The 13,793-nt window shown below is 39.1% G+C and overlaps 1 protein-coding gene across 1 annotated transcript in view; it reads left to right on the forward strand.

The window, feature by feature from the left end:
- The window catches only part of LOC130911161 (suppressor of tumorigenicity 14 protein homolog), a 57,519-nt gene that overhangs the window by 19,514 nt on the left and 24,212 nt on the right, over positions 1-13,793 (forward strand). Inside the window, exons 8-10 of the mRNA XM_057828937.1 lie at positions 83-186; positions 10,990-11,102; positions 11,169-11,305. Of these exons, the coding sequence (XP_057684920.1) occupies positions 83-186; positions 10,990-11,102; positions 11,169-11,305 (354 nt within the window). The remainder of the gene's footprint in view (positions 1-82; positions 187-10,989; positions 11,103-11,168; positions 11,306-13,793) is intronic.

The following is a 13,793-nucleotide window of genomic DNA, read 5'->3' on the forward strand; positions in this document are numbered from 1 at the left end:
CACAGACACCCCCCCAAAAAAAACACTCGTGTGAAAATATGGCAGAGTTGAAATGAGTTTTTTTTTTTTTTTTCTCAAACAGATACAAGGTGCGGCGGACGGCTGACGGGCAACGTGGGAAGTTTTACTTCTCCCAACTTTCCTAATTATTACCCACCTCGGACTTCCTGCGAGTGGACCATTGAGGTAAAAAAAAAAAAAAAGCCAGACGATAATATGCTGCAGGGGTGCCAGAACATAGGCGGGGTTTGACTTTTGGGGCAGGGGGGGCACAACATGTTGATGACCCCGAAATGCAATAAACTCTCAAGAATATTTATAATAATAAGTTGACAATAAGCGTTTTATACTTTTCACCAAGATCGTCATCCATTGAATATGGTACGCCCGCCGGTGTCGTGCCAGTGTAGTTACTACAGTCAAAAATTGTATCCCCTGGGCGGAGCCATATGGAGGTAGATTTTTGTCTTTATTATTCAAAGACACACAAAAAAAGTCGCTTCAATCCCCAAAAAATTTGTTTGAAATTTCAAAAGCATTTTTTTGTTTAAATGCATGTGAATGCTTTTTTTCTTTGATTAAATTTTTTTTTTTTTTTTTTTTTTAATTTTTTTTTTTTAAAGTAATGTTGATTTGGGCCAAATTTTGGCAAGGACATTTGTGTCTTTATTATTCAATCAAACAATCCGTTTTGTGTTTGGGCTATATTATGGGTAGGACTTTTGTGTCTAAACCATTCAATCCCCCCAAAAAGTTGCTTCAATCAAAAAAAAAAAAAAAATCAACGAATAAAATCATTTGAAAAATAAAATTGCCCTCCCCTATTTTTTTTTTTTTTTTTTTTTTTGGGAAAATTATATGCAAAGCAAATGACAGTCTACGTTGCTAGTCACATGATCTGTTCGAAAAATAATTTTGACCCATTATAAAAATATAATTTTTCTTGTTCATTTCATTCATTTTTGTTGCAGTTTTATTACTTTACAACTTTTAAATACATAGGAAAGTCAATTACATGCAATGACGCTTTTCGGCCACCTCTGTCCCCCTGCTTAAAATCCGCTTATGTGCCCGAACTACTTTTCTATCCCACAGCACAAGAAGCTTGAGTTCCACATGCCCATCAGATGCAAATTTATATACAGTGGTATGAAAAAGTATCTGAACCTTTTGGAATTTCTCACATTTCTGCATAAAATCCTCATCAAATGTGATCTGATCTATGTCAAAATCACACAGATGAAAATACAGTGTCTGCTTTAACTAAAACTACCAAAACATTTATAGGGTTATAGGCAGGGGTGCACATAAGTGGTCCGCATGCGTACTGGAGGTAGACAAATGCCCTGGGCCTCAACGGTTTCCATACGCTTTTGCGTACCGATGGCTGACCACTGTATTTGCGGCGGACACGAGAAAATCACTTCTCGAAATGTCAAAGAGGCAGGCCCCATGAGTAATTACTTCCGTGTTCCCCCACCCCCGTCAAAAGACAGACGGACGACAGAGACGTCACCGGAGCTACCGGAAAAAAGGACTTTTGCTGAAAAGTGGCGGCAGGAGGTATCATGGCTAGAAGCAAATGCTGCTCGCATGGAAATGTGGTGCAACATTTGCCGTGAGAATCCCAATGTCGTTAATAAGAGCAGCGCATTTTATGTAGGGTCAAAGAATTTTAGCCATCCAAACTTTGAAAAGCACGAAAAAAACAGCATGTGGCAATTAAGAAAACTATCGATGTCAAGACAGGACCCCACTCGCCCTATGGACAAGTGGCGGAAAAAAATTGAAGAAAAGCGCCATGAACTGACAAATGTGTTTTTGCTTGCATTTCACAAAGCTAAACATGCACGTTCAATGAGCTCTTATGAGGAGGACATCCCACTTTTACAAAGGCTTGGAGTTAATGTGGGAGTCGCATATGAATGCCTTTTATTTTGAATTAGTGGTTTTATTTTTATTCCTTTACTTTTCACTTCAAAGTAATGGCAATTATGTTGTGCCAGTTGATGTTAATCAAGCGTTAATTGTTTATATAATGAATTAAAGGTAATTGGCTCTAAGTAAAGCTTGTCATAATTTTTTCGCATCAGGCGGGTCGGCTCTCAAGCTCAATGAGGACTAAGTCACATCGCCAGGTCCTCCTCTGAGAACCTGGGCAAAAAAAATATGTGCACCCCTGTATGTATAATATATATATATATATATATATATACACTGCCTTGCAAAAGTATTTGGCCCCCTTGAACCTTGCAACCTTTCGCCACATTTCAGGCTTCAAACATAAAGATATAAAATTTTTATTTTTTGTCAAGAATCAACAACAAGTGGGACACAATCGTGAAGTGGAACAAAATTTATTGGATAATTTAAACTTTTTTAACAAATAAAAAACTGAAAAGTGGGGCGTGCAATATTATTCGGCCCCCTTGCGTTAATACTTTGTAGCGCCACCTTTGGCTCCAATTACAGCTGCAAGTCGCTTGGGGTATGTTTCTATCAGTTTTGCACATCGAGAGACTGACATTCTTGCCCATTCTTCCTTGCAAAACAGCTCGAGCTCAGTGAGGTTGGATGGAGAGTGTTTGTGAACAGCAGTCTTCAGCTCTTTCCACAGATTCTCGATTGGATTCAGGTCTGGACTTTGACTTGGCCATTCTAACACCTGGATATGTTTATTTTTTAACCATTCCATTGTAGATTTGGCTTTGTTTTGGATCATTGTCCTGTTGGAAGATAAATCTCCGTCCCAGTCTCAGGTCTTGTGCAGATACCAACAGGTTTTCTTCCAGAATGTTCCTGTATTTGGCTGCATCCATCTTCCCGTCAATTTTAACCATCTTCCCTGTCCCTGCTGAAGAAAAGCAGGCCCAAACCATGATGCTGCCACCACCATGTTTGACAGTGGGGATAGTGTGTTCAGGGTGATGAGCTGTGTTGCTTTTACGCCAAACATATCGTTTTGCATTGTGGCCAAAAAGTTCAATTTTGGTTTCATCTGACCAGAGCACCTTCTTCCACATGTTTGGTGTGTCTCCCAGGTGGCTTGTGGCAAACTTGAAACAAGACTTTTTATGGATATCTTTGAGAAATGGCTTTCTTCTTGCCACTCTTCCATAAAGGCCAGATTTGTGCAGTGTACGACTGATTGTTGTCCTATGGACAGACTCTCCCACCTCAGCTGTAGATCTCTGCAGTTCATCCAGAGTGATCATGGGCCTCTTGGCTGCATCTCTGATTAGTTTTCTCCTTGTTTGAGAAGAAAGTTTGGAAGGACGGCCGGGTCTTGGTAGATTTGCAGTGGTCTGATGCTCCTTCCATTTCAATATGATGGCTTGCACAGTGCTCCTTGAGATGTTTAAAGCTTGGGAAATCTTTTTGTATCCAAATCCGGCTTTAAACTTCTCCACAACAGTATCTCGGACCTGCCTGGTGTGTTCCTTGGTTTTCATAATGCTCTCTGCACTTTAAACAGAACCCTGAGACTATCACAGAGCAGGTGCATTTATACGGAGACTTGATTACACACAGGTGGATTCTATTTATCATCATCGGTCATTTAGGACAACATTGGATCATACAGAGTTCCTCACTGAACTTCTGGAGTGAGTTTGCTGCACTGAAAGTAAAGGGGCCGAATAATATTGCACGCCCCACTTTTCAGTTTTTTATTTGTTAAAAAAGTTTAAATTATCCAATAAATGTTGTTCCACTTCACGATTGTGTCCCACATGTTGTTGATTCTTGACAAAAAAATTAAATTTCGTATCTTTATGTTTGAAGCCTGAAATGTGGCGAAAGGTTGCAAGATTCAAGGGGGCCGAATACTTTTGCAAGGCACTGTATATATATATACATGACTTGAATTTCTGCTCTGAGACCCCCAATTTGGCCAAATTTCAAAATTTTCCGATATGCATGTGTGATACATCATTGGAAAGCTTAAAATCTCAATTTTCTGGGGGAAGAAAAATTTTGGACAGGAGGGCAATTTTTTTTTTTTTTTTTTAATGTTTTTTTAAACAGCAAAACCATATCTGGAGGTGAGAGCAGACGCCATGACTTTAACGAGATATTATCGCGTACTTACCTTGTTTCTATCCAAAAACTCCATGTTGCATCAAAACACAGCTGTGAATGGCCACAGCTGGATTTTGGGGGGATTTTATGGGTGAAACATGGTAATATAACATGGGTCGCAATGCAGAAATCGCAGACATCAAGGAGTGGTTGACATTTTCTTTTTCATACGTTTACCCTTTAAAAAAATGTTTGTTTTTTCTTTGTTTGGATCGATTATTTATCATCTAACATATCGGGGAAAATGTGACAGTAACAAAAAAAAAAAACAATTTAGCGATAGTTATGATAGTTATTTTTTTCATTGTGACGTCATTTGTTTAAAAGTTTAAATTATGCGAGTGAATAATTCTTTAAAGTCGTTTTTTTTTTTTTTTTTTAAACGAAATATTAGACATCAATTAATGTTTCTAGGATAAAAATGACAGACATTTTGAATGATAAATATAATTGTTTTCATGGCTGGGTTGAAACAAAAACGGTTGCGCGACGTCTGTAAACGGGGGTTTTCAGGGTAAAACGGGCAAATTTAAAATAGTTCGGGGGCTTAATGCGCAATGAATCTGCTATGGCAGCATATAAACATTGTTCTATCAAACACAACAGTATTTTGGCTTAAAATAGAGTGCAAGAGCAGAAACTGCTTTTTCAGTCTTGTCTGTGTTTTCCGCCATATACACAGTGTATCACAACTGTGAGTGCACCCCTCGCATTTCTGCAGATATTTAACTATATCTTTTCATGGGACTGTTTGCGGGCTTTCTTGTGTACCGTCTTCAGAAAAGGCTTCCTCCTGGGGTGACAGCCATGCACACCAATTTGATGTAGAGTGCGGCGTATGGTCTGAGCACTAACAGACTGACCCCCCACACCTCTTTAATCTCTGCAGAAATGCTGACAGCACTCCTGTAACGAGTCACATGACATTTTGGAGGGAAAATGACAAGCAGTACTCAATTTGGACATTTAGGGATGTAGGTAGTTTCTATGGGGTGTACTCAGTTTTGTTGCCAGGGGTTTAGATATTAATGCCTGTATTTTGAGGGGAAAATAAATTAACTCTATTATATCAGCTGCACACAGACTACTTTTCATTGTGTCAAAGTGTCATTTTGTCAGTGTTGTCCCATGAAAAGATATATTTAAATATCTGCAGAAATGCAAGGTGTGTTCTCACTTTTGTGATACACTGTATATGTGTATATACACACACATTTAGGTTATAAAATTTATATGGGGAACAGCAGCATCCGTTAACATACAGTGGGGAGAACAAGTATTTGATACACTGTCAATGGGAAAACCCATTGGCAGTGTATCAAATACTTGTTCTCCCCACTGTATGTGTATTAAAGCTGTACAATATATGGAGCTACTTCATGTATATCAACGTGTTTATTGTTTAACAAATGAAAAGTGAAGGATTTTTCTTCCTCAGACAAAGAGTTTGGACACTCCTTTTTATACAGTACAGTATTGCGATTTTTTTATGCATACTATGAACTAGGGCTGGGCGATATGGCCTTAAGTACGTATCGCGATAAATTGAGCAGATTTACCTCGATAACGATAAATGACGATAAATTCGCCCAAGCAGACTGTTATACAATTTGAAAATTTGAATCAATGCATGGAATACAAATTAACCGTTTCTCGTTAAATTTATTTAACCAGCTTTCAATTTAACCATTGCACATGCAGTCTAAACATTAAGTATTAAAAAAAAATCTTGTAAACAATAAGAATTCTAGTGTGAACATTTATAACAGCTTGTATGACTTGAAAAATGTACATTATAAAATCAATATGACGACTGTGGAAACATGTCATTCTAACACAAATGACTTGCAGCTTTAACAGTACACTTCAGACAACTTATTGGTAATGGCTGCTGTGACATAATTATTCAACACAAGTGTTTACGTCAAGGTTTCAGTTAATTTTTTTTAAAAAAAATTCCGAAACATTTTTTAATACATGCACCCCCCTACACAGACACAACCAGATTAAAGCTGTATTGCTCTGATGCCAATGAAACGTTTAAGGTTTTATGATGGCAGAATAAAGCAAACACATACAGAAAAAAAGCTGTGGCCATTAAACTGTCATATTATATATAGGCGTCACTTAGGCCTGAACGATATTGGAAAAAACTATTGTTGCGATTTTTTTTAGGTTTGCAATATATTGCGATATTATATTGCGATATTAAAAAAAAAAAGATCTATCTTTTTTAAAGAAATTTTCACTAAATGACTTGAATAGCTGTTTGGAAATACTTTACATAACACACCGTGACCACAGTGTATTCATATAATACCGTTTAATTTGTGAATGATGAAGATTTCTGTATGAAGGTATCCAGGAAGTCATGTCTGCACAAAATAGATCATTTATTGAATACAATATTTTACACTTCAACAGCAGCAAATAAATTAAATGATAAATAAAAGAGCAGGTGCATTAGTCCCCTAAGTTTTTGACAAAATATAACAATAAATAAAAACTTCTGTAAAATAACAACAAAGTTGTCAACATATTTGAACAAAAATATTAAATATGACAAATAAAAAAGTTGTTCACAAACTATAACAATAAATAAAAACCTCAGTAAAACAACAAAGTTGTCAACATATTTGAACAAAAATATTAAATATGACAAAAGAGTTCACAAACTATAACAATACATAAAAACCTCAGTTAAACAACAAAGTTGTCAACATATTTGAACTTAAATATTAAATCTGACTAATAAAAGTGCAAGTGCATTAGTCCCCTGAGTTGTTTACACAAAATATAACAATATAAAACTGCAAAACGGCAACAAAGTTGTAAAAATATTTCAACAAAAATATTAAGTATCAAAACTTTATGTGCAGCTGTACTATATATAGTTATTTGAAAAATACGGTTTACAATAAATTTAAATATAAAAGAAACAAACTCAATTGAACTTGTAAATAATTGAACTGAATAACTGCAAATAACTGTGATGAATAACAGAACCATTTTAACTCCCAAATTTCCTGCCTTCCTGATAGCTGTCACAGAATAAAAAGAAGAAAAGACATTCCTTCAGCTGTGTTATGTATTTGTCTGCATATCGTCCACCTTCCTTGCTCAGCAATTCTCAACTGGGTCTCATAGGTTTTTGGCCAAGACTATTAGTTTATCCACTATAGCAGGCTTGAGACAAGAACGTTGGCACTTAACAATGTTCCCACCTGTGCTAAAAAGCCTCTGATGGGGAGCTCGTAGCAGGAATGCATAGATACCTGCGTTTTAAATGGTCCCACATGTTTGACAGATTACTTCTTGTTGAGGCAACCATGGCGAGGCACTGTCGACAGGGCTGTTTTTTGTCCCTTATAGTCTTGTTCTTGCCAAAATACTTCCAAAACTCCTTTTGGATACAGTCTTCCTTGCTCCTCCAACGTGTTGATTGCTTGCTTTCACTTTGAGAACGGGCCCTCCTCCCTCCGCTCTGCTGTTCGGCCCCTCCTCCCTCCACTCCGCTGTTGCAGGGGGAGGGGGAGGAGCCGATGACTTGCTGGAGAGAAAGAGAAGCTGTGCGCTTTTTTTCCCCTCTCCTTCCTCAAAACAAACGTTTGTGGATTAAAAAAAATGAAATTAAAAAACTATCGCACGTCCTTGCGATGGGACTATTGCACATGCGCACATCGCGATGGCGATGTTTAAACGATATATCGTTCAGGCCTAGCGTCACTGTTGGATTACAGTTTATTCTGAGTGCTTTACCATCATGAAAGCTTTCAGAGAAATCACACAGAGATGCCAAATACCGTGACATGATGATTGCTACATGGAAGTCCGTGCCCAGTCCACTCATTAATTTCAGCCGTTTCGACAAGGTTAGAGCCGCTGTCCGACAGTTGCCACGTTTACATGGAGCTAAATATTCCAATTACAATCGGAATATTTGTTCAAACCGAATAAATGTGTTCCATATAAACACCTCATTCAGAATGAACAGGCCCAAACCGAATGGAATTTCATTCCGATTCACAGGGTTGGAATATTCCTTTTCCCAAACCGATTAGAAGTAAAATTATATCATGTAAACAGGGAAGCGGAATGGTGTCTGGTTGCGTTCTTTCTGCGCATGCTCCGTACTGACGTGGTGACGTCACTTGGTGACGTAAGTAACGTCACTTGCAACATGGCTTCCAAGCACACGCACAGCGCAACCACACAACTTTTTAAATGAACGGCGTATCATTCTGAAGTTTTGTTTCCACTCGAAAAGTTAAAACAGCAGCTGATCTGACGATCGATCTCCATGTTTTGCAACGTGACGCTTTGTTTTGATTAATCTGCGCATATCAGACGGCAGTTGTCAAACGTCCTTTCGGAATAAAGGCAGTCACATGTAAACGCTGGATCGGAATAGATGAAGTGACATGTAAACAGCTGATGTGAAATTTCCATTCGAAATGATTTGAATCGGTATGAATAAAAGTCAGCATGTAAACGTGGCTACTGTTGTTAATCTTACTGAAAAAAAGTAATTAATTATAGTTACAAATTACTTCTCCCAAAAAGTAATTGCGTTAGTAACTCAATTACCTGAACGTAAGAGTAATTAGTTACTTGGCAAAGTAATTGGTGATAATTACTTTTTTTTTTTTTTCCTCAAAAAAAAAAAAAAACCTTTACCCTGAATCAACTGTTAAAAGTTGTTAAAATTACTCCCATTATTGCATTAGTTCCCTTCTCTCTACTTTCGACATATGAAAGTTTTAAAACTGTTTCATCATTTAAAGATAGATTCAAGTCAAGATTTTGCCGATTTAGAAGTATTTTAGATAAAAAGTTAGTTAGGTTCGCTAGGAAGGTTCTCTACAACAGAGCCGTCCTAAAAAGTCTACTGCTTTAAGATGGCGGCTGTCTACTAACTCATTTAGTGCCATGTCTGTCATTTTGCATCTAGTTATATCTATGTACAGTACATGTGATATCTACCATGTCTACCATATCTACCATAACATGCGGGCGTAGTTTGTAGGCTATCGGCTACAACATGTACAGTGGTACCTCTACATACGAATTTAATTCGTTCCAGGACCTTGTTTGTAAGTCGAAATGGTCGTATGTCGAGCAGGATTTTCCCATAGGAATACATTATAATTCCATTAATTCGTTCCAAAGCCTAAAAACATATACTAAATTCTTAATAAATACTGCTGGCACTGTTACAAATGGCAATTAAACATAGAAAAACAAATAAGTTATAAATAAATAATTCAGAATAATATAATAATAAGAAGAATAATTAATAATTATTCCTGTAAATAATGTAACGAATCGGATTCTAATATGGCGGACACTTTTTACTGTCCCTGAACGCACCGCGAAGTGAGATAGGTCGGTGCGGTAGAGATAATACTTTCGTTTTCTTGAGAGCAGTCAACTGCTTAAGACAATGGGCGTTTTGTGTTGGATAAGTTCTTAAATTAATGATAAAAACGTGACGAAGCTGGCGATTTCCTTGGCAATGTTACCACAATGATAATTTTCACCTTAACTTATAAATAGTGGCGAACGGTGGTCGGAAGAGGACCACGGAGCTGTATTGTTGAGCCAGTTCAGGCTTTTTACTGTCCCTGAACGCACCGCGAAGTGAGATAGGTCGGTGCGGTAGAGATAATACTTTCGTTTTCTTGAGAGCAGTCAACTGCTTAATGGGCGTTTTGTGTTGGATAAGTTCTTAAATAAATGATAAAAACGTGACGAAGCTGGCGATTTCCTTGGCAATGTTACCACAATGATAATTTTCACCTTAACTTATAAATAGTGGCGAACGGTGGTCGGAAGAGGACCACGGAGCTGTATTGTTGAGCCAGTTCAGGGACACGCACCCCAAGCTCATATTTTTCTATAACTTGCATCTTCATTTCAAAGGTAAGCATCACTTTTTTCCTTGTTTCTCCAACTGTATCAACTTTTTTTGAAAACTGTGTTGATTTCTCACACAAGAAAATCCACCGTGCGTTCGTTTGCAGTGCTGTCATGTCGTCGTATTTCGAGCAACTCGTCGGATGTAGAAACAAATGGCGGCTCAAATTTTACGTCGGATGTCGAAAAGATCGTGTGTCGAAGTGATCGTATGTAGAGGTACCACTGTATTATTGGAGCTACCTAGCATCGCGTTTGCTCGGCGTCACAACTTTCTTGCCTCCTCCCTACTCCTGCTCTGTCGTCTCGCTGAGTCCGTCTCCCTCAGACTTTTCAACCAATATAGTAACGCATAGTAACGCATGCCTTTCCGTCCTCAGTAACGGTAACGGCGTTGCCAAGATGAGAAAAGTAATTAATTAGATTACCCACTACTGAAAAAAATAACGCCGTTAGTAACGCCGTTATATTGTAACGCCGTTACTAACAACACTGCTGTCCGACTCGTTCACGTTCATTTGTAGCCGGTGTTAGCCGCTAGCGTTAGCCTGTGGCTTGGCTACCAGAAGAAAGCATCCTCTCCTGATATCGTGAGAACCAGGGAGGACAGCGGGTGAAAGCCCGTCTGGAACCCACCAAGAGTTTACTTTAAGTCGGGTGAAAGTTTGGCGAAGCTAACTTAAACCAGACTCCATCCCGTTTACTTGTAGTGTTAGCTGCTAGCGTTAGCCTACCGGGCTTCTGTTTGATTGGCTTCCTGAAAACCACGTGACTCCATACGTACGCACACTGTCTACTTTCTTAAAGGGGAATGAACATAGCCGAACAACACAGCGTCAAAGCGGGATAAAAAGACTATATTTTCTTGTTTTATTAAATTACCGAAGTTACCGACATGGTCAAAATTATGTCGGTCATCGTGAAGAATTTCGGTGACGGTAAATTTTCGGTTTACCGCCCTGCTCTACTATGAACTTTTCAATAACTTCCAAGGTCCCTGCTGGAAAGTCGGTGAAGGTGACTTTCAAAAAGTTCCTTATGGACGAACCGGGCCAGGGTGGAAGCAAAGGCTGCCGCAAGGACTACGTTCAGATCAACGGGAAGAAGTGAGATCTACGCAAACGTACGAAAAATCCAATTTCGCGATAACATTTCGGGTGTCTTTCTTTTAGATTTTGCGGGGATCATGAAGACAACTCTGTCACGGAGACTAGCAGCACCAATCAAATGACTGTTCAGTTTTACTCCGACGGATCTTACGTGGACCGAGGCTTCAACGCGACGTTTGAGGCGGTTGACAGTGCCGATCGTAAGTAGCGGAAATTTCTAATGTTATATTTGGGCTATGTTTACATGGGAATTAGTGAGTAGAGCCCGGAGGAGAAGTGCTCTAGATCTCACTCACTTTGTTGTTTTTCTTGGTGAGTACACTAACTAAAATGGCTACTCCTTGTGTATTCGTGGATAGATCGGAATTAAATTTGGTTGTTATATTCCTGGAATGTATGCAAGTCAATCCACCGAGTCTGATTATTTTGTTTTTTGTCTCAGGCCTTATTAATTAGGTTAATTCATTGAGTTTTTGTTGCCCGAAGGTTCCGGGTTAGCAAGTAGAGAGCATGCGCGCTTTTTGGGTTTTCTTGTCACTATTTACAATGATGAAGGTATCACTCACAACAGTGCACCTTTGTGCCTGTGAACGCTCCAATAGGAGTGCCGCATTTCCGGAAGTAACCATTAGGAGCGTCACGTTGCCACACCATTGCGACGCCGGAACTACGTCCAGCGACACTACAATAAGTATATCATTTATTTATACAATATTAGTGTATATTCAATGTATTTTAAAGAAGCGAACTGCTTCACCACAAGCAGCAGCAGGAACAGGTGTTTCAGGTTTATGAAGCTTTGACATTTTTTTTGCAAGCTGGCTATTAGGTCACCAAGTGTCAACCATCCCGTATTCGCTGGGACGTCCCATACTTCAGCCAAAAGATGCCAAATATTCGCACTAACGAAGACGCACTCCTCAGTAGCTTTGGTTTTTCAAATTGGAAAAGGGCTTTGGATACCATCCGTGAGCTGTTCCCCTAGAATCCTAGATCCGCCTCTCATAGACTTTATCAGTTGACGGGAAAGCTCCTACAGACATTGCGCCACGGCTTCCCGTAGGCGGTCGAGCCAGGCAGAGCGTCGTGGCAGCTTTCACTGCGATAAACTCAAACACACGCTGCGTTCTAACACCGGATTTTGGTGGAAACAGGACGAAAGTTTTAGAGCATACAAGCAGGCAGGAGTGTCTCAAGAGTGATTTGGTCAAGTATTCAAGGTAATTATTATGTAAAATAGCACCATGAATGCACTTTGAAACGTTGTGAAAAAAATGAATGGAAAAAAATTGACCTAACTTTGGCTTGAAATATTTACGTACAGTTGTGGTCAAAAGTTTACATACACTTGTGAAGAACATAATGTCATGGCTCTCTTGAGTTTCCAATTATTTCTACAACTCTGATTTTTCTCCGATAGAGTGATTGGAACAGATACTTCTTTGTCACAAAAAACATTTATGAAGTTTGGTTCTTTTATGACTTTATTATGGGTTAACAGAAAAACTGATCAAATCTGCTGGGTAAAATATACACACATGGATCTGAAAAAGCGAATCATTTACTTGAACAAGTCAGGAAAGTCACTTGGAGCCATTTCAAAGCAGCTGCAGGTCCCAACAGCAACAGTGCAAACAATTGTTTGTAAGTATAAAGAGCATGGCACTATTTTGTCACTGCCACGATCAGGAAGAAAACGCAAGCTATCACCTGCTGCCGAGAGAAAATTGGTCAGGAGGGTGAAGATTCAACCGAGAATAACCAAAAAGCAGATCTGCCAAGAATTAGAAGCTGCTGGAACACAGGTGTCAGTGTCCACAGTCAAGCATCTCCATGGACTGAGAGACTGCCGTGCAAGAAGGAAGCCCTTGCTCCAAAAGCGGCACCTTAAGGCTCGACTGAAGTTTGCTGCTGATCACATGGACAAAGATAAGACCTTCTGGAGGAAAGTTCTGTGGTCAGACGAAACAAAAATCGAGCTGTTTGGCCACAATGCCCAGCAATATGTTGGGAGGAGAAAAGGTGAGGCCTTTAACCCCAAGTACACCATGCCTACCGTCAAGCATGGTGGTGGTAGTATTATGCTGTGGGGCTGTTTTGCTGCCAATGGAACTGGTGCTTTAAAGAGAGTAAATGGGATAATGAAGAAGGAGGATTACCTTCAAATTCTTCAAGATAACCTAATGTCATCAGCCCAAAGATTGGGTCTCGGGCGCAGTTGGGTGCTCCAACAGGACAATGACCCCAAACACACATCAAAAGTGGTAATGGAATGGCTAAATCAGGCTAGAATTAAGGTTCCCAAAGTCCTGACTTAAACCCCATTGAGAATTTGTGGACAATGCTGAAGAAACAAGTCCGTGTCAGAAAGCCATCAAATTTAACTGAACTGCACCAATTCTGTCAAGAGGAGTGGTCAAAGATTCAACCAGAAGCTTGCCACAAGCTTGTGGATGGCTACCAAAAGCGCCTAATTGAAGTGAAAATGGCCAAGGGACATGTTACCAAATATTAGCGCTGCTGTATGTATATTTTTGACCCAGCAGATTTGATCATTTTTTTCTGTTCACCCATAATAAAGTCATAAAAGAACCAAACTTCATGAATGTTTTTTGTGACAAAGAAGTATCTGTTCCAATCACTCTATCAGAGAAAAATCAGAGTTGTAGAAATAACTGGAAACTCAAG

The sequence above is a fragment of the Corythoichthys intestinalis genome, unplaced genomic scaffold (assembly GCF_030265065.1).
Source record: "Corythoichthys intestinalis isolate RoL2023-P3 unplaced genomic scaffold, ASM3026506v1 HiC_scaffold_23, whole genome shotgun sequence".
Classification (NCBI taxonomy): domain Eukaryota; kingdom Metazoa; phylum Chordata; class Actinopteri; order Syngnathiformes; family Syngnathidae; genus Corythoichthys; species Corythoichthys intestinalis.